The sequence below is a fragment of the Ixodes scapularis genome, unplaced genomic scaffold, assembly GCF_016920785.2.
Source record: "Ixodes scapularis isolate PalLabHiFi unplaced genomic scaffold, ASM1692078v2 PGA_scaffold13__105_contigs__length_92229423, whole genome shotgun sequence".
Lineage (NCBI taxonomy): Eukaryota > Metazoa > Arthropoda > Arachnida > Ixodida > Ixodidae > Ixodes > Ixodes scapularis.
In genome coordinates, this window is record NW_024609839.1 from 74,693,992 (window position 1) to 74,716,894 (window position 22,903).

Genomic DNA, 22,903 nt, shown 5'->3' on the forward strand with positions numbered 1-22,903 from the left:
GGACTAAGCTGTCGCTTGCATGCCCTTATTTATTTTGTTGGTCATACTATTGTGCTGATCTAGCTAATTTAACGGTGCTCTAATCTCTGAACTGGTATTGCGGAACTTCTTTCAGTTATCACCGTTAGAACTGGGCTTGTTTTGCAGTTTGTCGGTGAATTATTATCCCGAGCAAGACTGCTCTTCTTTAGCAATGCTCAGTCCCTAGCGAACTCTTACAGTAGATCAAAGACCATCATAGATTCTTTACAATATCTTATAATATCCTTGTAAAGACTAAACCGTCCTGCATTAGACATAAACAGTAAGGCCAGTACCACCAAACGACTATTTTTTTTTAGCATGCCCATGGGCTGTTTAGGGGGACTGCAAAATAAATAAATAAATAAATGTCTATCTGCTCAAACCTTGACATTTACAAAATTTTTATTTGAGACTGAGATGGTAAATAGGAACTAAAAACATGCTCAAAATTAAAGTGCTGTGTCAGTCACAGATTGCTCTGTGGTTTCTTCCATCCTGTGGGAGGCTGACAAAATGTCTCCTATTGTGATTTCACTCTGATGTTGACTTCAAAATGAGGGTAATTTCTCAGCCCGCATGTGTGAGTAGACGAAATTGCTTCAAACTTAAAATGTGTCTCACGATATAAACTTCGTGCTAATTATCTCTTCTTTTTGAGAAAATGCATTTCGTGCATGAGTGACCTATTCAAGCAGTTAGGAAAAAACAGTTTTTGATCCTGCGGTGTCCCTTTAAACAGCCAAAGTACATTATGCATGCCTTCCAGTTGATGTGGATAGGAAAAGAATGTGCAAAAGAGCAAGCCAAAAGTTCCTAATTTTCAGTGGCAGTTTTTCTTGCACAAAACAATGGCCTTCTTGGCTACCAATCAGTCTTCCTTTTTTTCCTATTGTTGGCCTCACTGCTTTGTTACGTCTAGAGGAACTCTGACGTCAGCTGTCCACTGCTCCGCACAGCAGCCGCCATTGTTGAAATCCGTTTCTCACTAACCCGTTCCCCAGTGTGCTTCTTGTGGCGACGGCTTTTTCTGATTCTGCTTTTGCTCCCCTGCCTCTGTCGTTGTCGTCTTCCCCCACCCCTCTGTAGAACGCGGAGAAGCAGCAAGCATTGGAACAGCAGTCTGCTAAGACAGCTAGCTTAGACCCCCTGTCCAAACCCACAGAAAAGGTAAACAAACCTTGTCTCCTCTCGCTTTCATGGAGGCCTTTGGCTTTTCTTTGTTGTCTGACGTCTTGCTCTGCTTGCTTGCATCCCGATCACATACTCTTGCCTCCTGGGAGGTTTCCACTCTTGATTTTGGATGATTCTGATGATATTTATACTGTGTGTGAATGTTCCCTGCTTGCTGCTCAAAGAAGGTGCATTTTTCATTGTCTGGCTTTCATACTTTCATGAGCGCTGTCTGGGACGTGGATAAATTCTGCATGGCAATTTCTTCCAGTCGCGAGCCGATGCAGTATCTACAAAATCTAAAAAAAATGAAAATGTAAGAGGTAATAAGAAAGTGGCAGAAAGTAGCTCATAGTACTCTGTTTTATGAGTTTTTGTACGGAGCCTACAAATTAGTCTCTTCAGTGAGTCCTTGATAAAATGTATCTGGGTTAGTAGTTCAGTATCATTTGTCTCAATTGCAGCAGGCTTGCCTTCACTTCTTGGTGGGCTCTGGTGTTAGGGGACCCACCTCAATTCGGACAGATTAATGTCCATCATGTCATGCTATTAATAGAATATACTTTGTAGAAACATGGCAATCACATTGCTTTACATCATTGCTTTGTATTCTGTGTCATCTCTTTTGTACAGCCATTGTAAAGCTAGCACAGTTTTCACTGACACAAAAAGTAGACATTTCTTTGTCTTTTTTTTTTCCTTTGTCTTCTTGACCTCCTTTTTCTCTGAGCACCGGAGAAACAGTGTCCGCCCCGCCGTACATTGCACTTCTATAATAATCGACAGGAAGAGACGAGTGCACGCCAGGGGCTAAGTATTTGAAAGAGATGCCCTGTCAATCGCACCCTGTCGGAGACTAGGAAAACATTGACGCGGGGTATAACGCCCGACGTCACAGACGACATAGTTCCCCGTCTTGTGGTGAGAGCGTTGGTATAGCGTAAAAAAAACTTACGAAAAAATAGAACGTAGAAGGACGAAAGATGGACCGTCCATGGTGTGTCCTCCCACTTCTAGTTCTTTCGTAAGTTCTTACAATTCAGTTTGGATTTGCGTGGTTTCTCTGCTTCCTCTAACTTTGCAAGGGTGGACGGTGCTCCCTGGTTGTTTCCGCGTCTGCCTCGCCCGCTCGCTCTGCTTCCTCCAGCGGCTTGGGTGGCGATCGCGTGAGACGGACCTTTTTGCTCCCCGCGCGTCGCCAGGTCCTCGGCACCGTGGCTCCGTCGTCGGAAGGCGAACAGGTCCAGCGGATGCTGCTCCAAAAGCAGCAGGAGTTCATCCTCCTCCAGCGGCAGAAGCTCCAACTGGAACTCCAGATGCAGCAGCAGCAGCTGAAGCAGAAGCAGGAAGCTGAGGTGCAGCTCCGCGGCGCTCGTTGCCTCTCGCTCGCGTCTCCGGTCGGAGAAACTCCCCCTCTCGCTTTTCGGGAGGCGTCGCTTTTTTCTCTTTTTTGCCTCCCCTTTCGGGCTTTGGTGGCGGGCGTGGTCGGTGGACTCGGTTTTCAGAGTAATACAAGTCAAACGTAAAAGGCGTTTGAGCAAAAAAAAAAAAGCAGCGTTACGCTGCGTCTTTGAGCGACGTAACCATGGCAATCGACGCCACAACATGGCCAAATGCCGCACCGTCGCACCACCGTGTCGGTGTAGGCTGTTCGGTTGCGCCACCCGGCAGTGCGACGCAACGCCATTCTTGCTCACGTGTATTTGGCGCTTTCGTGGCTCGTGGTTCTAGGCGTTGAGGACGTCGTATGGCTTTGCACCGCTCACTTTTGCAGGCCTCCCCTTCTCAGCATACCCTCTCTTCCCTCCCCAGAAGTTTCCCTTGCGGTGATCTCCATTACTAGAAAGAGATCCCTTTTAGGGAAGGGGATCTTTGTTAGTTATCTTCTTTCCCCGAGGGTAGATTTTCTTACCTCTGAGCACACTCATAACTTCCTCTCTTAGTTCATTGTACCTCTCCTTTGTTACCCTCTTGGCTTGAGGAAGGAGAAAACTTATCTTTTACATTACAGAAAAATATAGACCTTGCCTAGTGTTGACCGCATTGACTGGAAACCCTTTATTATTTGGGGCAGCGGTCTTGAAAGATGTGTGCATGTCTATCGTGTTATTACGATCAAACACAGTTTTATGGGGGAGGAAAAGTAAAAGGCAAGCACATTCTTGCTCGGCTCTATTACATTTTTCCTGCATGTTGAGGAAGCTGTGCAGGGAAGCTTGACCCTCTGCTCTTCATGGCACATCATTAATGCACTATGCCTAATGACCACAGATGGGCCATCATGTTTGAAGATCAATGCCCCAGATGACTCGAGATCTGTAGCTATCTGGTGTCCAAAATCATAAATGTTTACTTGAGAGATCTAGGAGAATGGAACGAATCTTTGATTGGCAGTCACATTGTCACTGAAGACAGTACTTTCCTTTTGGTTGAGGGGAAATCACGCGATTCTAGCTTAAATCAATCGTCTGCACTCTGAAAACTGTCCACCGACTCTCGGCATTGACTGTGGCTGTGCCCGACTGACCCGCATGCTCTCTAATGAATTGCACGCTTGCTTCTCTCTCCCCAAATGCCTGCTTTGGGGTTGTCCTCCCTTCCGGCACCGCCCCTAATTTTCCAGATGAAGCTGGCACTGCACGTCGGCTTCGAAGTGAGTTTTTGCACGAACGGGAAAGACTTGTGTCTGCGGCGTGTGCAAGGTGTGATTCCGCGATGTCGTTGCGAAAAGTTTGGAAAAACTGAAACCCCCTTTTTTTTTTCCCCTGGCTCGTTTTCGCAGCAGCTCATGAAGTCCTTGAAGTCAGCGCCGGGTGGAGCCATCCGTAACACTCTGCCGCCGCCGCCTGTCCCGGGCGGAACTCCCATGAGGCCTCAGGTAGGTCTCACGTTTGCACACGAAAGCCGCGTGTGGCACGGTCTGCCTTCTTAATAACACGGAGTCGCAATTTGAAGTCGTTCGACAAGTGCCTGGCGGACTTATACGCGTGTCCTAAAGTGTGGGCCGACTTTGCATTTCTCTATTCACTTGCGTGTCGTTGATATGGATATCCCGCTGTCTAGAGTAAGTCTTCGGGACGAATTGGGTAATTGCGTCCATTTTTCTCTCGTCGTTATAGACAACTTGCATTACGGACAATGTTTGCTGGGATGAAGATGTCTATAATAAGAAGGCATCACCGTACATGGTTTCATCTTGCGATGGACTGCAGTGGATGCTACAAGCTATCCCAGGCAATCCAGCGCGGTGAATGTATCACATGACTCTGCGCCCCGTGTATCGTAACGTGACACTTGCAGGGCATTGCATCAGCTTTCATGGCTCGTAGCACTTTCTGCAGTCCATTATGAGGTGAAACAGAGTGTAGTCGTATTGGTTGGACTGGGGTATCATGATCACTTGGGTATCCAGGGTCGCGTTCGAACGCCGTCTTCTTTTGCGAGGTTGCACAAACGTTCCAGCATAAAGTTTCGTCGTTCTTCGCAGGTGCTGCAACCCCAGACGCCCATGACAGCACGCGACCCGAGGTTACAGCAGCGGCTAGTCCCTCCCCCTGATTTCGGCCGACCCCCCCCGAACACGGTGTTGCCCCCTGCATTGCAGCCATCGTCCGAGGTCCGAACCGTGGCTTCCGTCCCGACCCCCGCGCAGCTTGAGAAAACTCTGAGCTCTCCGGAGAAACGGAGCGGCGTCAGGGGCTCCGCGAAAGACGAGGGCATCTCCAAGTCCCCGCCGAAAAAGTTCCGCATTCCCAAGACGACCGACCGCAAGAAGTCCACGGAGGAAGGCGGTAAGAACGGCACGGGCCCGGCAAAGACGTCCCCGACGAAAGCGTCGCCGACGAAGTCGCGCAAGGCGAACGAGGACAAGGACGAGAGGCACGCTCACCGTTCTCTCACTTCGTCTTCAGCTTCGTCGCCCGGGAGAGGAGGGAAGAAGTCGAGGGGGAAAGGGAACAAGTCGTCAAAGGGGGAGGAGAACATCCGTCCGGCGGACGTCGAGAAGAGCCGGAACGCCGCCAACAGCAACAATGTGTCTCCGGCGGAGTCTGAAGCGTTGCAGACCGGGGACGTGGACATGCGGATCATTCCGGAGAAGAAGCGAGACGTGGACGTCGGCAGCAACGGGGAGAGTCCGCAGCTAAAGAAGCACAAGGCTGGAGGGTGAGTCGCCATCTTCAGTTCTCGAGGGCGACTGTCGGGGCTCCCAATTTTTTCAAGCTGAGCCATCTACGGCAGAAGAGTGTGGCATCCATCTTAGGACTAGTTCACGCATTTGAGTTGGACCGAGTGTGTTGTGTCCACTTGTGACCGCCTACGAGAGAACGTGCAGAAGTCATCTACCAGGTAGCTGTTGAACACTCGCGGTCTGCGTACTATATATTTCCTAATTTCTTTTTTCACCTCATTCTTTCACCGCATGCTTGAAGTCATCTCGATAACGTTATGAGCAACCGTTTTTAGAGGTAGTGCGTAAATTTTGTTCGGCAAATACTGCAAGATCCTCGTTCTGGTTATGCACATGTCTGAAGAGTTCCAGGTGTACCTGATGGGTGGCGCTCGTGTCCCAGTGGGTTCTCTCAACGTAGGCGGTCACAAGCAAGCGCAGTCGCACTCCAATGAAAATGTGTGAACCGTGCTTTATGGTAGAAGAGTTTGGGAGCCATCCTAAAGGTGCGTACCGTAAAATACTGAGCAAGCACCCACTCGAAATCGGGAAATAATCATGAAAAAATGGGGGATTTGTACCTTGTATGTCCAAGAGAGAAAATGCAGATGGAGCGCACGGTCGGGCGGGCCCCTGCTTGCTCCGACCACTGAACTCAGAATGGCCATTGTTTTCCTACATAACCGAGTGCACTGGCATGTGAAAACAAAACCTCGGCGTTCTTTACGCCGACGGACAAAAAACCCCGTCGATGCTCGACGATTTCATCGTCCGAAAACGGACCACTGGCCACGACATGTTTGTTGACATCTATATATCCGATTGACGAAACGTGTCCCACATGCAGCCACAACTTGCGTGCATGTGTGCTGCTGGTCTTGGCTTGGCATGGCCGCTTGGTGGCTTAATTGACTTGACGGCTGTGCGGGAGAAGAAAAGAAATCAATACTGATGATTGTTGTTGGGGGTGCATTCATTATGTAGCTAAATATGATTTATTGTGATTGACTACGCACCATCTAGTCTATGTTACTAAAGCAGCTTCACCTGAGCTATGCATTGGCAATGCGCGTGCCGTTCGCCGTTCGCTGAGATAATGGCCTCCCACGGCAACTGGACGCTTGATGTGTCTTTCGCACATTTTTGAACTTGCTTAAATTGGGGTGTGATTGCTCGATATGTCCTTCAATGATTTTTTAAAATTTCTCAAAAGTAGGGGGTGGGCATTTATTGTGACGTTGACACATGCTCTGTATATTACGGTAGTATAATAACCATGGTGGGGAAGTCAGATTACCAGGAATTCAGCTCCCCCTCCATAATTTTCTATTGTCACCAAATTAAGTGCTTATACATCTCAAACGGACGATGCAAACCAGCGATGATATCTCGTGCTTGTGAAGCCGACCAAACTCTCACTTTATATGGCTCCCCTTTTGGGGAGAGCCCCGTGGAAAAAACCAGCCAAAACTAAGTTTCTTACCCACCACAAAAATGAATCTAAGCTTCCAACAAAATTCTGGCTAACCCAAACTCTTACGACAACCGCCACACAAAGGCAAATTGTCGGGCGAAGTCTCGAAGAACCCTGCGCAGATCCAGGCATGCTGCTTGCAATGTTCACAGTTAAACGTAATTGTGTTAGGTGTACGTTTAGACAGCAGAAAGTCAGTCAGCCCCAATGGTCATCAGGTGTCTCTGCAGTAGAGGAGAAATTTAGCCAGTGCAGTATGATTGCAAGTTCCGGGTCTCTAATGTGTAGCATGCAGTAGCGACGCACGACTCGTCCAGATTGGAATGGGCAGAGGTGTGTGGAAATCAGGCCGAATGCACCCCCCCCCCCCCCCTCATGTTCACGGTTGATCCCAATGAAGCTTGAGTGCAGCCTTCTGACGGTGCTTGGTTCTAAAGGCCCCGTTTCCCTTTGGCAGGGAGGCGGTGCTGGGGGACTTCGACTACCGCAAGGGCCCCGGTGCCAACAGCACGTCCCAGCGGGGATGGGCACAGTACAAGGCGACACACCCGGACGAATACAAGAACCCCCTGCGGCCAGCACGTGAGAACATGGACGGCAGGGACGAGGATTTGCGCCAGTTGCCGCCCGGCGGTGCGTTGGCGCAGTAGTGACCCTCTCCCCTCTCCCATTCTTTGAGGAGAGGGGAGACTTTTTCTTTGTGCATTTTCCCTTATTGCTTTCCTTAAACTCTGCACAACTTCCGGTAAGGCTTGTAGCACGTCAAATGCACGCGCATCGCCGGGGTGTGCAAGGTTGGCCCGTTCACACATACAGCACAGCACAATAGACCAATCGGTGTGCTACGCCAACTTTGACTTTATGTTCAGCGAGTCTGGAGCTTCAGGCATTCTTTTCAATCTCGAGGAACTTGTATCTGCCTCGAACTGCAGCACCCCTCCCAGTGTATCATCGACGAAATAAAGCACTGCAGAAATCTATAGGGTGTTCCAAGTCACCAGGTTCAATATAAAATGGACCGTAAGAATCAATGCCTGCACGTAGCAGTCTATACTTTTCATCAAAGGTGCATTTCACAGGTCGGTTTTTTCTTGTAAAATTACAAAGCGTAGCTCCCGTTCTGTAAAAAATAAGGTCAAGAAACTTGCCAGGGCCAACGGCAAACGGCAACGCAGATCACAGAGTTGAATTGCGGGGTGCGTTTGGCGTGCATATTAAATAGATGGCGTCGGGGGCAGCGTCTGAAGGTACAGCCGATCAGCGAAAGAAAGCAGACGACACGCAGACGAAATCCGTTGGCAACAAAAGTGCCGTCGTTATGCAGACGCATTTTTTTTACTTCAAGTTTTGCTTTTATTGTCTGCATTTATTTTTTAACCAAAGGTAAATTACAAGCGGATTATGTTCATTTTAATAAACCACAGTGGTAGCGAGCTGTCTCGATAAGGAGGCAGCGCCATCCATCAATACGAGCGCCAAGCGCGCCCCGCCACTTGACTTGGTTGTCTGTGTCGCCGTCCACCGTTGACCCTGGCAAGTTTCTTGGCCCTATTTTTACAGAAAGGGAGCTGCACTTTGTAATCTTACAAGAAAAAAACCGACCTGTGAAATACATCCTTTGACGACAAGTTTAGATTGCTACGTGTAGCCATCGCTTTTCACGGTTCATTTTAGATCGAGCTTGGGACATCTTACGTATACCCTCTGAACAATATAAACATATTGGGGAACATTTGACTCAAAGTTACGCATAAATGGCTGGCTAGGGTTTAAACTGAAAGACACATAGTTAGGAACAAGGATGGTTGAGAAAGTTTGAGAGCTCGGAGGAACCCTTGAGGGTGCTTTGGGGAACCCTGTATAGGAACCCATATTATGGACGCAGCATTGAATGCGTCTTAGTCGGCACTTTATCAACACTTCGTTGCACGTGGCCTCGTGTTTTTTTTTTGTTTGTGCACTGTGGTGCACGCGTTAACTTGGCCTTAACACTTCCATACCTGCAAAAATTTGATTACGGTAGAAACTTCATTAAAGTTTAGCTTTCTCGTGTCAAAAATAGTATTCACTCTATATACCAGTGTATGGAATGCCCGTGCCGGTATTAGGAGCTTACTTCAACCTTTCTTTGGCACCGTACATTTGGCTTTCTCCCAAAGTCTAGGCTAAGCATTTCCTGGCCTGTTTTTGCCAGAATAACTGATATCGCTAGGCATGTTTTTGCGCTTTAATCGTGCAGGCTACTCTTGAACACTAAACTTTGCCACCTAAGTGTGTTCCCCTACAGTTGTAGGTTTAAAGGGCAATTCTGCTGAAGTTTTGTTGTTGAGAAAACAACCCAGTCCTCTTCGGTGTCGCCTAGGACGGTGCTTATCAAATGGGGGCCCGCAGATCCTTTGTGGTCCCCGAAAACGTCTCGGGGTCCCCAAAGCCCTTGACCGTCAGACATGCCCTTGACCATCAGACACGAAGCCGGTCCAGTCCGAACCATGACCGTCGAAACCGGGGACGGCTGCATGCCCCGGGACAATAAATGCTAACGCATTTAAAAGCGTGCAGGCTCTTCCTGCAAAGCCCTCTTCTCTTCCCTCGTTAGCAGAGCGAATGTTTGAGAGCAGGTGAGAGAGAGGAAGAGTCCACTCATCTCCTCTTGTCGGGCTTTTTTCAACCTGCAACAGGGTATATGACTCTGTGCACAGATGCGCTTTTGAGAGTGTGTCTCATCTCGAACTGATTTGGTGGTTGCAGCGGCGGCAGGCAGAGGAGGTGCCAGCATGGGCAGGGGTGGCTTTCAAGGTCGCGGAGGTGGTCAGCCGCTGGTGGACCGTTTCGGCCGACCCTTGTTTCGGAGACTCATGTCCGACCCAAGGTGGGATTTTTAATCATTTCTTGCCATGTAGTAAGTGTCCCTTAAGAAAACGCTAAATTAAAAAAAAAAGTTTTTGGTGTTTGGATAAAACACATAATTCACAACCCCCCCCCCCCCCCCCCCCTCCCCTTTAAAAAAAAAAAAAAATTAGTGCAGTGTTTACGTTAGTTCGGCAACATGCTTTTATTTTTGCTTGTATGTTGGTTTGATGTGTTGTAAGAAAAGCGCATTTCAGAATCGCTCCTCATCTCCCTTGGAAGTTAGTAGTGATACAAATATGGTTGTAAATACATTTTTTATATATATTTTTGTTTTTGGGGGGTTCGTTTTGTGGCATCCATGTACAATCCAGGCACTCGAGATAATATTTTTTTGAGAGCTCCTAAAGACCCCAGGGGATCCTTAGGAGCAATTCTGATTTTGTTTCAGGTCATTTTGCTGAAATAGATGCATGTTACAGAATCACCCCCAACTCAAGACACGTCCTGCAATGTAAACATTGCGCTGAAAATCTTTTTTTCTTGGGGAAGTTTTATTTTGTGACATTCATATCTTATCCAGGCACTTACCGAAAAAAGTTTTGGGGGAAGTTTGATGTAGCAGTTGTGACATCCTAGTGAAGGGTGCCACAAACAAAAAAAGTTTTGGGGGAAGTTCGATGTAGCAGTTGTGACATCCTAATGAAGGATGCTACAAACAAAAAATGTTTTGGGGGAAGTTCGATGTAGCAGTTGTGACATCCTAGTGAAGGATGCCAAAACATTCTTCAGAAGCCGAAGAAAACGAGGCAACATTTAAGTCACTCAGGAACCACGAAGTCGCAGTCTTGCCAGTCGTAACACCTTGGTCCACTCCGTTGCGTCCCAGGTTCCGCAGTCACGTCGGCCAGGGCCCGGGCAACGACCCGAACCTCATGCAGCAGCAGCAGCAGAGGCTCCAGATGGAGCGGATGCTGGCGGACCCCGAGGCCTTCCTGCAGCAGACGGAGGAGCAGCTCAGGGCAGGCCTGATCAACCCGGACCTCCACCGGGAGCTCAAGGCGGAGCTCGAGAAGCTCTCCCAGTTCCGCAAGTCACAACCGCTCCTGGTGGGCTTGCCTTCTCGTTCTCTCTGTTCACCTGGCACTTTGCTGGGGTTTCCCAGACTGTTTGACGTCGAGCAAATGGTGGCTCAGCACTTTGCTCGTGGCACGTGCCCCATGGGTTCGCCGCGCATTGCTGGTCGTCAGTGCTCGTAAGAAACGCCAAGTGTGAATCTTATAGAGGGGTTTTACGATTGGGGGATCATTTGCCGTTACCTGAAGCTATGAACACAGATATCCTCTCGTTTATGAAGGGGTATTCACACGGGAAGGATATCTCTGCCTTTGCTCTTTGGGTACGCATCACATGGTGAAAACGTCACACTTTTGCGCGGAGTCCTGCTGACGTAGGCATCGCAGGTGGATTGGCGAGCTTTCGCTCGGACTGCACGAACGCCCCCCTACCTTGGCATGGAATCTTTTTGCAACTGGCGGTATTTTGTCCGCGTGTCTGGTAACAGCGAGATGCCGGCGGTGGCACCGGGGTTGCCTAACTTGTTGTGGCTTGCTGTGTTGTGCGTGTCATCCGAGACACCCGAAGGAGTCTTCGATATTCGTCAATGTCGTCCTGAAGCCACTCTTCATACAAGTGGTTTTTGATTCCATGTCCTTTGTGATACATCCACCCATTCAAGAAGCATCCTTCTTTTAGCAGGAAGCTTTTTGCGGTCTTCTGCATCTAATAGTGCTGTTGCCATAATCGCATATTGCCGTTTCGCGAACGCCTCCATTCTTCTACTCTTGTCACCGCACGTTGAGCCCTCTTGTCGAGACTACGACCACAAAATGCATCTGATAACACTGACGTCTCTCTCGGCTCCCATGTGATGCGTTCATGTGAATGCTTGAGTCAGGGGAGGGAATCCTGCTGGTTCTGTCGATCTCTAATGTCACGCACGTCCCTCCCCGAAAAGCGTTTCTCATGCGAATGCTTTTCGAATGTATGCCCGTGTCCCACCAGAGCGACATACAGAAACAAAAGACAACGACAAGCCTCAAACCAGAGTTTTTCGCGATTTGAGAGGCTTTGTAGAATAAAGGAGGCTATGCTCAATCACGAGCATCATGCACGCGAGGGTGGCTTTTGCAGGCTTGCAATCACTCGCGCTTACTTCACGAGCACCGAACGACTAAACGCCTGCCAAAGGTACCATGGCGAGCATGCCGCATGGGTTTGAGGCTTGTCGCTGTCTTTTGTCTCTGTCTGTCTCTCTAGTGGGACACGGGCATTAGCTAACAGTTGTGGAGAAACAATGCAATGTACGGGGCTCATTTTGGAAAAGTGCAGTGGCATTAAAGCAAGAGAGAAGACAATTCCCCTCCCTCCCCCTTCTCTCCCCCGCCATGTCGAGTCATTTAATACATTTCTCGTAAACGATTAGGGAGAAAGGGGAGAAAAATCTCCCTTCGTATTCCGTTGCTTTCACCCTCCAACTCCCGAACATTTCTGGCACCCCTGCATAAGTATTAGTCTATATACTGTCAACACTGGTTATAACGAAGTCGACGGGAACCTGAAATCACTTCGCTATATCCGCTTCTTCGTTATATCTAAGCATCATAAAAGTAACGTGCAAAACAAAAAATAAAAAAAAATAAAATAAAAAGATAACACGGGTTGTTACAGGCACATGTCTATCGTGCCTGCAGAAAGTGGTCGAGGCTTCCTCGCACACAATGTCTGCTAGATCGGAGCCGCTTCTCGCCAACTGCGAGAAGTTTTTGGAAGAAAATCCTGCGAGCTGTGTACGGACTGCGTCCAGAGCCCTATTGACAGCTGCGATGGCCGCCGCTGAGGACATTGGCGGTGGACAGCATTCTTTACACTGATGCGCACTTCGTCAAGGGTGGCGGCACGCTTTTGTTTCAAGGAGATTGCCTTCGTCTTCCCTGTCGAGATGCCGACAGCGCCGGGACTGACCATCGTTGAGTGGTGATGAGTCGCCGAATCAGTGCTCGTGTGAAGCTAGACTCTTGCGCAGAGAGCGACCACACTGACCAGCGACGCCAACATGAAACACGAAGGAAACAAAGTGTGCATGGCACTGAGTTCGTGCTCAAGTTTGTGTTTTGCCGGGTACAGAGAGCCTAGATTTAAGAAAGGCGGCAACGGCTCGATCGGGGTCACGTGGTTTGTGGACAGCGTTTGCAAAACAAGCTGCAGCCTGCAAGAATTCGAAAGCATTCACCGTCTGCAAACGTCTCCGCCTCTTTGCCCAGTTTCCTTGCCACGCTGTCCACGAGACAACCAAATGCAGGTGCACTTTAGCCCATCTGCCCAAGGGGCATCCGCCATTAAATTGGAGTTGCTCCCTCTCTCAAATTTAGGTTCTTTTCATCATTTCCGTCGATACACCCTAGGTATGCTGTCGCTAGTGCTCCAAACGCCCCTATTGGCACGCTACGACGACTTCTCCGCGTGCGGTGCAGAAAAGCCGCTTCCCAGATAAGGGGTGGGGAGCAGACGACGATGCAGAGGCTGCCGCCGGTGGCCTTTGCGGCACGTCCGTGGCTCGTTCTGGGTGGCTGCTCGGCCGCGGCAGCAAAGTGTGGCGGTCTGCGACTCAATAAACTTTCAGAATTTGATTATTTTTTTAGATTATATGAAAAGTTTTCTCACTATATCAGTGGGAGCCACTCAATTTCTTTCACTAAAGACAGACCCAAACACATTAAACAAGTGCAAACGGTAATGGGAAATCGTGATCGCTTTGCCAAAGCTGCCATTTCGTTATAACCGACTTAGTTACAAACGGTTGCGACGCTATTTAAGAACAGTGCCTTCAGCATACTTTCATCGTTGTAGAGACCAATGGGGAGTGTGCGACGTCCCGAAGATGGGCAAGAAATGTCGCCGCTAACAAGAGCCTCTGTATTTCATGTTTCGTTACATGTTGGCACCACTACGTTGAGGTGCACCTCATATTTTATAGAGTGACACGCACAATGACGAAGGGTTCCTTTCTGCTTTCAGTAATGTTGCTTCAGACCCTAGGCAGGGGTCAGCGTCTTAAAAGAACCCTCTGAAGTTCAGTTGGAACTTTGGGTCGAATGAACTGTTCTCTCTCTTCCCTAAAATAATTGACCGTGAAATACGAGAATGGATCGGACGTAGGCTGAAATTCCCTCTACATCACTTTTAAAAGTTGTGCATACACCGTTTTCTCTAGTGGACTGTTGCAACTCGAGATCATTTTGAGATCAATCTTTGAGGTCAATCTTTTTATGATTGCTTTGGGGAATCTAATTATTTTCTTTTAGCTACACTTTGTCACGGAAAATATTCTCTCATTATGCACAGCCCCTGGATTGGCAAAGAATCACCCAGGGACCTGGCTTTCCATGGAATGCTGGATCACCTTTCCCGGGCATGAACCCAGTCAAAGGTAAATGTTTTCCTCGGGAAATAGTGTTAGCTTTTTTGCTTGCTCCTTTTCACCAAAGTGAGTCTCAGCAGGATCAACCTGCCACATTGTTGGCTCTCCGCACTTTCGAGTTTTCTACAGTGCCACCTCATTTCAATGTTGGCTATGTTGTCAACATTGCAACGAACCAGTACTGCTTTTTACTCAGCGATGTAGAGCAGGGGCAGATTTATGGGTCAATCTTGTGGAAGAAGTTCTGCTGAGACGTTACGTTACGTCCGAAACGTTGCCCAGATCTATTTTGTTGGCCCAATATTTGCTATGCCACTGAAAACTGAACTTTTAGCTTATTTGTTTTCATTAAAAAAAAAAAAGTTGACCTTGAAAAGTTTAGAAAGGGCAAACCCCCCCCTCCCCTCGCCCGCTAAATCCGCCCCTGATCTAGAGTGCAGACAGCATTGATGCCGGCTGTCTACATTGTTGATTTAAACATTGTCTGCCCGATGCAATGCTAATTGCCGCCCTTTAGAGTTGCTGCAATGTAAGGTTGCGACAGATTGTTGAGTTTCTGCCAACTTGCTACAAAGCCAAGTTGTTACAAAGAGGAGTTTCTACAGCATAAAGCTGCACAGTGTTGAGTTTCTGGCTGCAAGGCTGAGTTGGAGCAATGTAAAGTTGCACACTGTTGACATTCTGCAGCAAGGCCAAGTTGGTAGAAAGCCGAGTTGCTACGAAGCCGAGTTGCTACAAAGCCGAGTTGCTATGAAGCTGAGTTGCTACGAGGCTAAGTTGCTACGAAGCTGAGTTGCTACAACGTCTGGTTTCTGCAGTTTTGTGTTGCTGCAATACTATCTTCGAATTGGTACAGTGTTGAGTTGCTGCAACCTCAGGTTGGTGCACTTTCAAGCCGCTTAAATGTCGAGTTGCCGGTCTGAGTGCTGTTGGAGGTTGTGTATGCCCACAGCCGGGATGCCCACGTGTTGCAGAGCTGCCGCCACCCTCGGAGCCAGCCCCCGCCATGGGGTCGATCCAGGTGGACACTCAGATGCGCAAAGTGCAGTTTGTGGACGATACGGCTGTGGTGCTGATGGGCGGCACCGAGACGCGCCAGATCATGTTCAAGGGACCCCCCAAACGTGTCCGCATCGATGACATGGTGAGTGACGCTGGTGCGCTCCGTGGCTCTTAAAAGAAGCACCAGACCTCATTGGGAGTGTTGCGTGTCATCGGATTGCACCGCGGGAAGCCCGAATTTTACGCCACCCGACTCGATGGAGTAGTGAATGGATTTCGGAAACGCTCGGACTTTTAATAGGGCATGAGTTCTCAGACTGGGTTCTTTAGAGTGCACTCGTGGGTTCCCCAAACTCCCTCGGCCGTCCTTCCCAACCCCCCAAAATAAAGAGTGTTTTTAGCTTAAGCGCTATTTTAAAGGATCTGAGCCACCCACTGATGCATAGCTGTGAACCAAACACACTCTACACTCTCTTTCACGATAACTTGGCAAACTGTAAAGCCTCATTGCTTGCAACGCAGTAAGAGTGTTGGAGCGAGGCATGCTACACCACGTTACTGGAGCGCTTGTGTCACTGCGCCAATGCAAGGCCCGAAGGAACCGGCTGTCGTCTGCTGGAAAACCAACCAACTTTGAATCAGGGTCCACTGCCACAAAATTGCTGGCCGCTAGAGTAGCAGTATTTTTGGAAACAGTTCATGAGACAACCATACGCTCAATTAACTTGCGAATCTTGCAGGCGCTAATGCCAGGGCAATGCTTTGAGCAGAAGGGTCATTTACGGGGCTGCAATGGTTCAATTATTGTTCAAAAGCCACATTGTTCTCGGAAAATTGTTAATTCAGATTAAGTATCATTAAAAAGTAATGTGTCTTTGTCTTTCTTCTGTATCGTGTAGTGAAGTGTCAATAGAGATGGTATCGCCCGAGTTCAATTGCCGTTAAAAGAAAGAAAAAAAAAGCCTAGAACTACTTTTTGTCGTGGACGGCGCTGTTGCTGTGGGTGTACCGAGGCGTCCGTGGCCTCGATTGTGGAGTGTTGTCACATACCTTGCTCCGATGTTCTTATTGGTTCCCGGGGACTGCAGCCTCCGCAGTTCGCCAAGCTATCGTGAAACAAAGTGTAGTAGGCGTATTATTGCTTACAAGTTCTGTAGGCTTCTGCGCTTTTTCAAAGCATTAATGCCGAAAGGATAGCTTGAGATTTAAAAGTGTGAGAAACTGCTATGGGCTGTCCACAATGGATTTTAGTGCTGTAAGACGAGTTGGAAAAATCGACACCTGCGCATAAAAAGTTCTAACTTTCACCGGATGGTGAAAGAGCTTTCTGGTGAAATTCTGGTGAAATTTGAAGGCGTAGCTCTCTTTTTGTGAAAGATGAGGCCAACAAACAGGGTCATCGGCGGATCTGTTCGCAGACGACCGAGTTAGCAGAGGCTGTAACTTGTGAAGTTATCTCTTGATAACCGCAGCAAGCAGACAACAGAGTGTCGTCTGCTCGCTGTGCTTGTCTAGAAGTGACGCTTCATTTAGCCAGCAGGCTCCGACAGGAAGTAGGGTGCAATAATGGTGTTCAAAATTGGAGTGCATCACCCACTACTTCATTTTGTCTGTTACCTCTGCTCATCAGCTTTCTTTAGGAAACGTTTTTCGATTCGTCTGCTAAATATTTTTGCATCTGAATGTTGGTATGGTGCCTGGACTGCCACTCCGACTGGTGTTTAGCGTCCTGTGCTGCCCATACATCAAAAGTTGTCCCGAAGTGGCAACAAGTTACGTCACAGAAGTGTGATGCTGTTGCATGTCGCAATCCTGGTGATTGGTCCTAAAAATGCTGGCGAAAATCACGAGTGAATGCGAGTTTCGCTGTCGTCACGGCATCCCAACTTCTGGCTGCCGAAACTTCCGTGGACTGTCACACTAGAGAGCAACCTGCAGCAGAACAGGCGTCTGCCACACACACCACCTCTGCTGGGACGTCGTCAGGATTGCGACCGGCATCAGCATGACACCTTTTATGACGTCATCAGGCGGAAATCACGAGACCGCTTGTTTGACGCAGTAAACACACCAGTCAGAGACGCGTTCCAGGTACCATAATGCCGGGTTGCAGTGGTGTTTATAGTTGCTTTGCTCGAATTGGATTGCGTTACCATCTCTCGGATCCGTGTGGCTCGCACAGTGGCTGAAAGCCGTCGCTGTTGAGGCAGTCAGCAGCATGTGTGTGAAATCGAGCGCATGATTTGATGCTGTCTTCTTTATATGCAGTATGTAAAGGACCTTGTATATCCTACCATAAAGTTCTGCAGGCCTGTTAAAGGGATACTTCAACGAAATTCGAAATGTACCCGTCGTGTTAAAAAAAATAGGTTGAATATGATCCACAATATCCGTAAATGACAATCACACGTTTGTATTTTGAGCCTGGTGGCTGTATTTTTTGTAATAAACGGCCCAACTCTGGCAAGCGCTTGGGGAGCAGCCAGCGGAGAGCACGTGACATCAGACGCAATCGTGACGTAGTTCGTCTCGGGACGAGCAAAGCTGCGGCGAGGCTGACGTCGAGAGGATGTCCTAGTCGTTCCAGCTACCGAAGCAGCTGGTTTTGTACGAATTTGGAGTGATGGGTTAATCTTCTATAATCTTGTAGAGGGACAATAGGGACTTCTAGGACACACAAAAGAGTTTCTCGGGAAGAGGGGAGTTCCTGCTTTCCCCTCTTCTCTCGTGGTGGCCGGAGACGAAACAGTTATCGTCACTACCTGTCAAGGTTCCTAGACGGGCATTACAAACGAGGCGCTAGCGACATCCATGAGGGGCTCTTTGCTGATCGTTTGATTCGTTTGCATTGTGTGCATTTTGTACTACCAGTTATGAAATTGAACAGCGAAAACAAACTACCACATTAGTGATTTCGGTCGGGTATAAGGTTTTCTTTTAATCTCAAAAACGCAGTATCACATTTCTTTGTGCAGCACTTTTTCTGGAAGCATGCGACGCTTGCCTCATAGTTGGTCGGATGTTTCTGCGAGGTGATTGTGCTTTAGGCATGTTTTTTTTGTTTCTCTGTGGGCATGCTGAAGGTGCAGGCTTCTGCATGTATGCTTTCTGGCCTTTCTCCTCTGCATGCTGCAACCAAGACGTCTCCGTGCTTTTTTTCGCGAGCATTGTCACCTTCTCGTTGTTTTCTTGCACACCCCGGTAAGTGTTTAGCACACCACCCTTTCGCTTTCAACTGTTCTTAACGCCTTCCATTGCAAAAGCATGTTTCGGTAGCCACCTGTAACCCTGGATGCATTCATAATTACTTTTTTTGAGTGTAGTTTTTGTGGCAGCAAATGCTCTCCTGGAACTTAGAGGGATACCTAGCTGGGTTGCAGTGTCATCTTGGTACTTTGCATTTACGCATAACCTGCATCGCTGCTTGCTTTTGCTTATTGCTCTTTTCTGTGAAGAATTGCCTTTAGATTCTCTAGTTGGTACCATAAAGTACCTGCTAATGTAAGCTTCAGGATACCAACTGGAAAGTTTGAAGCTAGTATCAAGTTCGAAGATAACCCTTTGCTAGGACCAAGTTGTTTTTGTTAAATGTAAATAAGAGGGGAGAACTGCCACGGTTTTGTCCTTCTAAAGTGGCTACGCTTTGCCAGGCGTACCTTCTCGTAACACTTGGTAGGGTTGCGATAAAGTCTAAAAGAAAAGTTATAAGATTGCTTTGACCGCGCTGTTTCAGTGGGGGAAATGTGCTAAACACTTTCAGGGGCCACATGTGCACTCTTGAGAAATGTGAGCTGAAATGGCAGATTGCAAGTCTGTAGCTACCGGTGGCACCACACCAAGGCAAAAACTTTGACGAAGGGTGCGCATTCGGGCGGGGGCTTTGCAGTTGTACCACTTTGCAAGTGGCACTTCGTGGTTTTGGCTTACATTGTCTAGGAGCATGACACAAAACAGGAAACTGGATTTTCAAAAAAGTCTAAAATTTGTTGGGTCATGTTTTAAGCGAGGTGTTGACGCTTTCGTAAAAAGAATTTTCTGCCCGTCTCTCATTTAGGTTTTAAATGTGCAGCATTTATAGGTCCAGCTCTTAGGGTTTTCGCGTCCTCGAATGTAAGGAGGCCGTTAGTGTCACGTGACATCCCAATACCATGTCATGTGAAGTGATGTCACATTGCCACATGATGTCACGGTGTCATCATGTGACATCACCATACCATGTCATGATATCGCCTGTCACATCAGGTGATTCCACGGCGTTACGGAGGACCTGTAAAGGCTATGCAGGGTGTTTGGAAGAGTGACATAGCGCACGCTGCCGAAATAGTGGCAACATAATTGAAACGGCTACGTCACTGTTCCAAGTGTTGTTGTGGGCAGGACTTGCGGCACCCCTTTTGCGCGCAATTATTAAATGGGTCTAAAAAACATAAAAATTTATCTATTAATATCTAAAAGAACTATTACATTTTCAGAAATATTTTTAATTAGTCTGGTCTTTAATAGTAATCAGTACCTGCAACTTCATCCCCAAAACCAATAACTAAAAATTTAGTCAACAGATTTTAGTCAATTAGCCAACTTACTATGACGACTATCCCCTCATATAATGTCAGCCGAGTCTGATAAATACATGGTGAAGACTGCACTCACTTAAAGGCTCGTTCACACTTCCGCGCTTGACTCCGACCGGCTGAAACGAGACCGGCTTTTAAGCTTTATGTGACGGCTTACAACTGGCTGCCTTGCTATGTAGCCGGTTGTAAGCCGTCACAAAAAGTTTAAAAGCCGGTCTTGTCTCAGACGGTCGGAGTCAAGCGCAATTGTATGAACAAGCCTTAACTCTCACCCCTTTTTAAAAGAATCTCTTAGAGTTAAAATTAAAGAGAAAATGAAGTGGTTCTGTATTTGAGGAAAAACAATTCAGTCGTCTTCATTTGGCCTCCAGGATTACGAATGACAAAATTGTATTTCTGATTGGCGCGCCGAGTGGCCACAACGGCGCTTTCAAAATAGCTTCGAAGCCCCTCCTTTCAGGCGTGTTCGGTGGGAGGAAGAATTGTGACGTATTATCCAGAAATCTCAACATTTCAGCGTCTTTTGCTAGCATTACCCGAGCAGTCAAAAACATTGCTCAATTTCCCTCACAAGTGGCACGCGCAATGCAGATGAAACCTCTGGGTATGATGTCACACTCAGCGGTTGGTTTTTCGGTTTTTCTCACGTCTATTGATACATTCGAGTTGAATGCTTGTGATATTCAGATTGTTGGGGAAAAACATATGCTAGAACTAAGCTCCTCTGCAATGCCATGGGGTCATCTGACGTGACAGGCGATATCATGACATGATATTGTGATATCATGTGGCAATGTGACATCACGTCACATGATATGGTATTGTGATGTCACGTTACACGAACGGCCTCCTCTCTGTGCCTGCAAAAGCAGGACTGCAAAAACGCCCTAAAATGCTGTGCATTTAGAACGCCTTTAAAAAATGTCACAGATGCGGCAATTTTTTTTTTTTTACAGGGTTGCGAGAAAAAGAGTAAAGGCTAAGAGCGACCTTTTTGCCATCTTTCCAGGAGCCCATCTTGCTTTCGTTTGACGGGGTCGCCCAAGAATTCGTGTCCAAACGGACGGGCAAAAAACGCACCATCAAATTCGGCGCGCCGCTACGCGAGATCTTTCTCGACGGCGTCCCCTACAGCGCCCAGTTTGACAACAAGCCCGTGGCGATCAAGACTGCCGACGGCGAAGTGCACCTCGTCTGCCTGGAGCCTCCGCCTCCGCGGGTCGACATTGAGAGGCGTCCGCCGGAACACGTCCTTCGAGTCCTCGGACTCCACCCTGAGAAGCTCGCCAACACTGACTCTGACCTTCGCTCTCTCCCAATGGAGTTGTCCAAGCCCACCGCGGGCTCGGAAGGCGAGAACAGCATGGACGTCGACATGCGCGTTCCGCCGCAGCAGCCGCCGCCGCCAGAAGCGACGAAAGACGTGGACCTACGCAAGCCTCCAGACGTGGAGGGGTCGAGCGCTCCGGCCAAGGGTCCCTGGAACAGTCCGCAGAGGGGAGGCTCCTCGACGACGTGGGTGCCTCCGCCGGACTGCGGATTTCAGCCGGCGGGGAAGGAAAGCGGAGTAAGTCGGGCCTTGCGCATCTTTCTTGCGGGAGGAGAGAAGAAAACGGCGCCAGCTCGGCAGCGGATTCGGAAGTCGTGCCGGTCCTGCGTTTGCAGCGCATCGTCGCGGTTCTCTGGAATTAAAGTTGGACTTCTCTTTTTGCTCATTGGTGACGGTTTGTGTGCATCTGTTTTGAACTCGACTGTGCCTGTAACCTACTCATCTTCGCCGACGCCCGTTCCTCAAGGATTAATGCGGCTGTTTTTTTTTTTTTGTGAAGACGAGGCCTCGGCGCTTGTTAAAGACTGAAACCATATTGGACTACGAAATCTCCAGATTCGTAATTTAAGGGTCTTCTCGTTAGGAGTTTGTGTCACAGACGGAACGGGGGCATTTCACTCACTGGGTAAAAGTGGGGTGTCTACGCATTGTTAGCTTGGCGATTATGGGAAATGACAATATAATTTGCAAGAGCTACGAGCAAATATAGTTGGCAGGCATTTACATTTATTCGATTAACGAACCAGCCACGCTTAATAAGACGTGGGACTTGAGCTAACTTGTTTACGGCTCAATCTAGCTGCCTGCTGTTAGCTTTTCTTTCTTTTTCAATGTTACCTGTGTTGAAAAATTAAATCTGATGTCTGCTCAAAAGAAGCGGTCACTTTAGAACGTTAAACGATCTCAAACGGTTGCCGTTCGATCGGGTCGACTTGTCGCCGTAAAGTGCGATCCAAACCAACGCGTTGTTATGTGCATGTAGGCAGTGCGGCTCCCGGAAATGGCGTATTTCGTGACGTCGCGCTGATTCGTTGCGCCTTCCGGGCGCGCATAACTTAACTCATCTTCGACTTTTCCTGAATGCGCAAGAAAACGCGTTGCGACGTAGCAGGGTGCTCCTCCCCCGGCCACTCGGTGGAGGACACTAGTTCCGGCTCCGCGTTTCTTCGCCGTTTGGTGCAGATGCTCTCCGCTCACCCGAAGGAGCACCGTCCTAACCAGCGCGCGTGGTAGTGACTTCGAAAGCACCCTGGAAACAGCAAAAACGTCACGAAATATGCAATTTCCGGAAAGCACACGACCCACGCGTGCACAAAAACGCGTTTGTTAGGATCGAGCAGATAGCTGTTTCTCCGATCGCAAAGACCTCTTTTCCCGTTACCGAGAATCGCCTGGCACTTCGAGCTCAGGCAACGAATTTTGTGGGGTACGATTCGCTGCCTAGATGGTGGGTCGAGTACCTTCGTCGGGCATGCCCGAGACGGGATGGGTGCAGAATGCTCAAGTTCGGTTTTCGCAGGGGTGGGTGAGGTACGGGAATGCGAGCGAAGAGCGGCCGCCACCAAATAACAGTTGGCCACAGCAGCCGATGCCTCAGCCTCCGCAAGATCCGGGGATGCATCAGCGTTGGCCCGCGGGACCGCCAAGAGACTGGAACAGCAACTTTGGGTGAGCCTCTTGTGTTTTGACTCGAGTTTGTTAACCAGAACTGTGCCAGTACATCATACTGCTTGCTGAAGCGGCCTGTGGAGAGCGTGAGTCTCCCAACACTGGCACGGTTGTATGTTGAAACTTTGTCTGATGCTAACAGTCACGTGAAGCACTTTGCAACAAC

At 48.5% G+C, this 22,903-nt stretch overlaps 1 protein-coding gene across 4 annotated transcripts in view; it reads left to right on the forward strand.

Moving 5' to 3' along the window:
- The window catches only part of LOC8034167 (pre-mRNA cleavage complex 2 protein Pcf11), a 40,512-nt gene that overhangs the window by 3,452 nt on the left and 14,157 nt on the right, over positions 1 to 22,903 (forward strand). Inside the window, exons 4-15 of one of the 4 annotated variants that reach the window (XM_040500024.2) lie at positions 1,111 to 1,191; positions 2,397 to 2,549; positions 3,980 to 4,072; positions 4,682 to 4,985; positions 5,106 to 5,358; positions 7,294 to 7,469; positions 9,585 to 9,705; positions 10,573 to 10,792; positions 14,088 to 14,172; positions 15,138 to 15,307; positions 20,749 to 21,306; positions 22,589 to 22,737. In XM_040500024.2, coding sequence (XP_040355958.1) covers positions 1,111 to 1,191; positions 2,397 to 2,549; positions 3,980 to 4,072; positions 4,682 to 4,985; positions 5,106 to 5,358; positions 7,294 to 7,469; positions 9,585 to 9,705; positions 10,573 to 10,792; positions 14,088 to 14,172; positions 15,138 to 15,307; positions 20,749 to 21,306; positions 22,589 to 22,737 — 2,363 coding nt within the window. Of the gene's footprint in view, positions 1 to 1,110; positions 1,192 to 2,396; positions 2,550 to 3,976; positions 4,073 to 4,681; positions 5,359 to 7,293; positions 7,470 to 9,584; positions 9,706 to 10,572; positions 10,793 to 14,087; positions 14,173 to 15,137; positions 15,308 to 20,748; positions 21,307 to 22,588; positions 22,738 to 22,903 lie in introns of all 4 variants that reach the window. The other 3 variants (XM_040500020.2, XM_040500025.2, XM_040500023.2) reach the window with 3 other exon arrangements.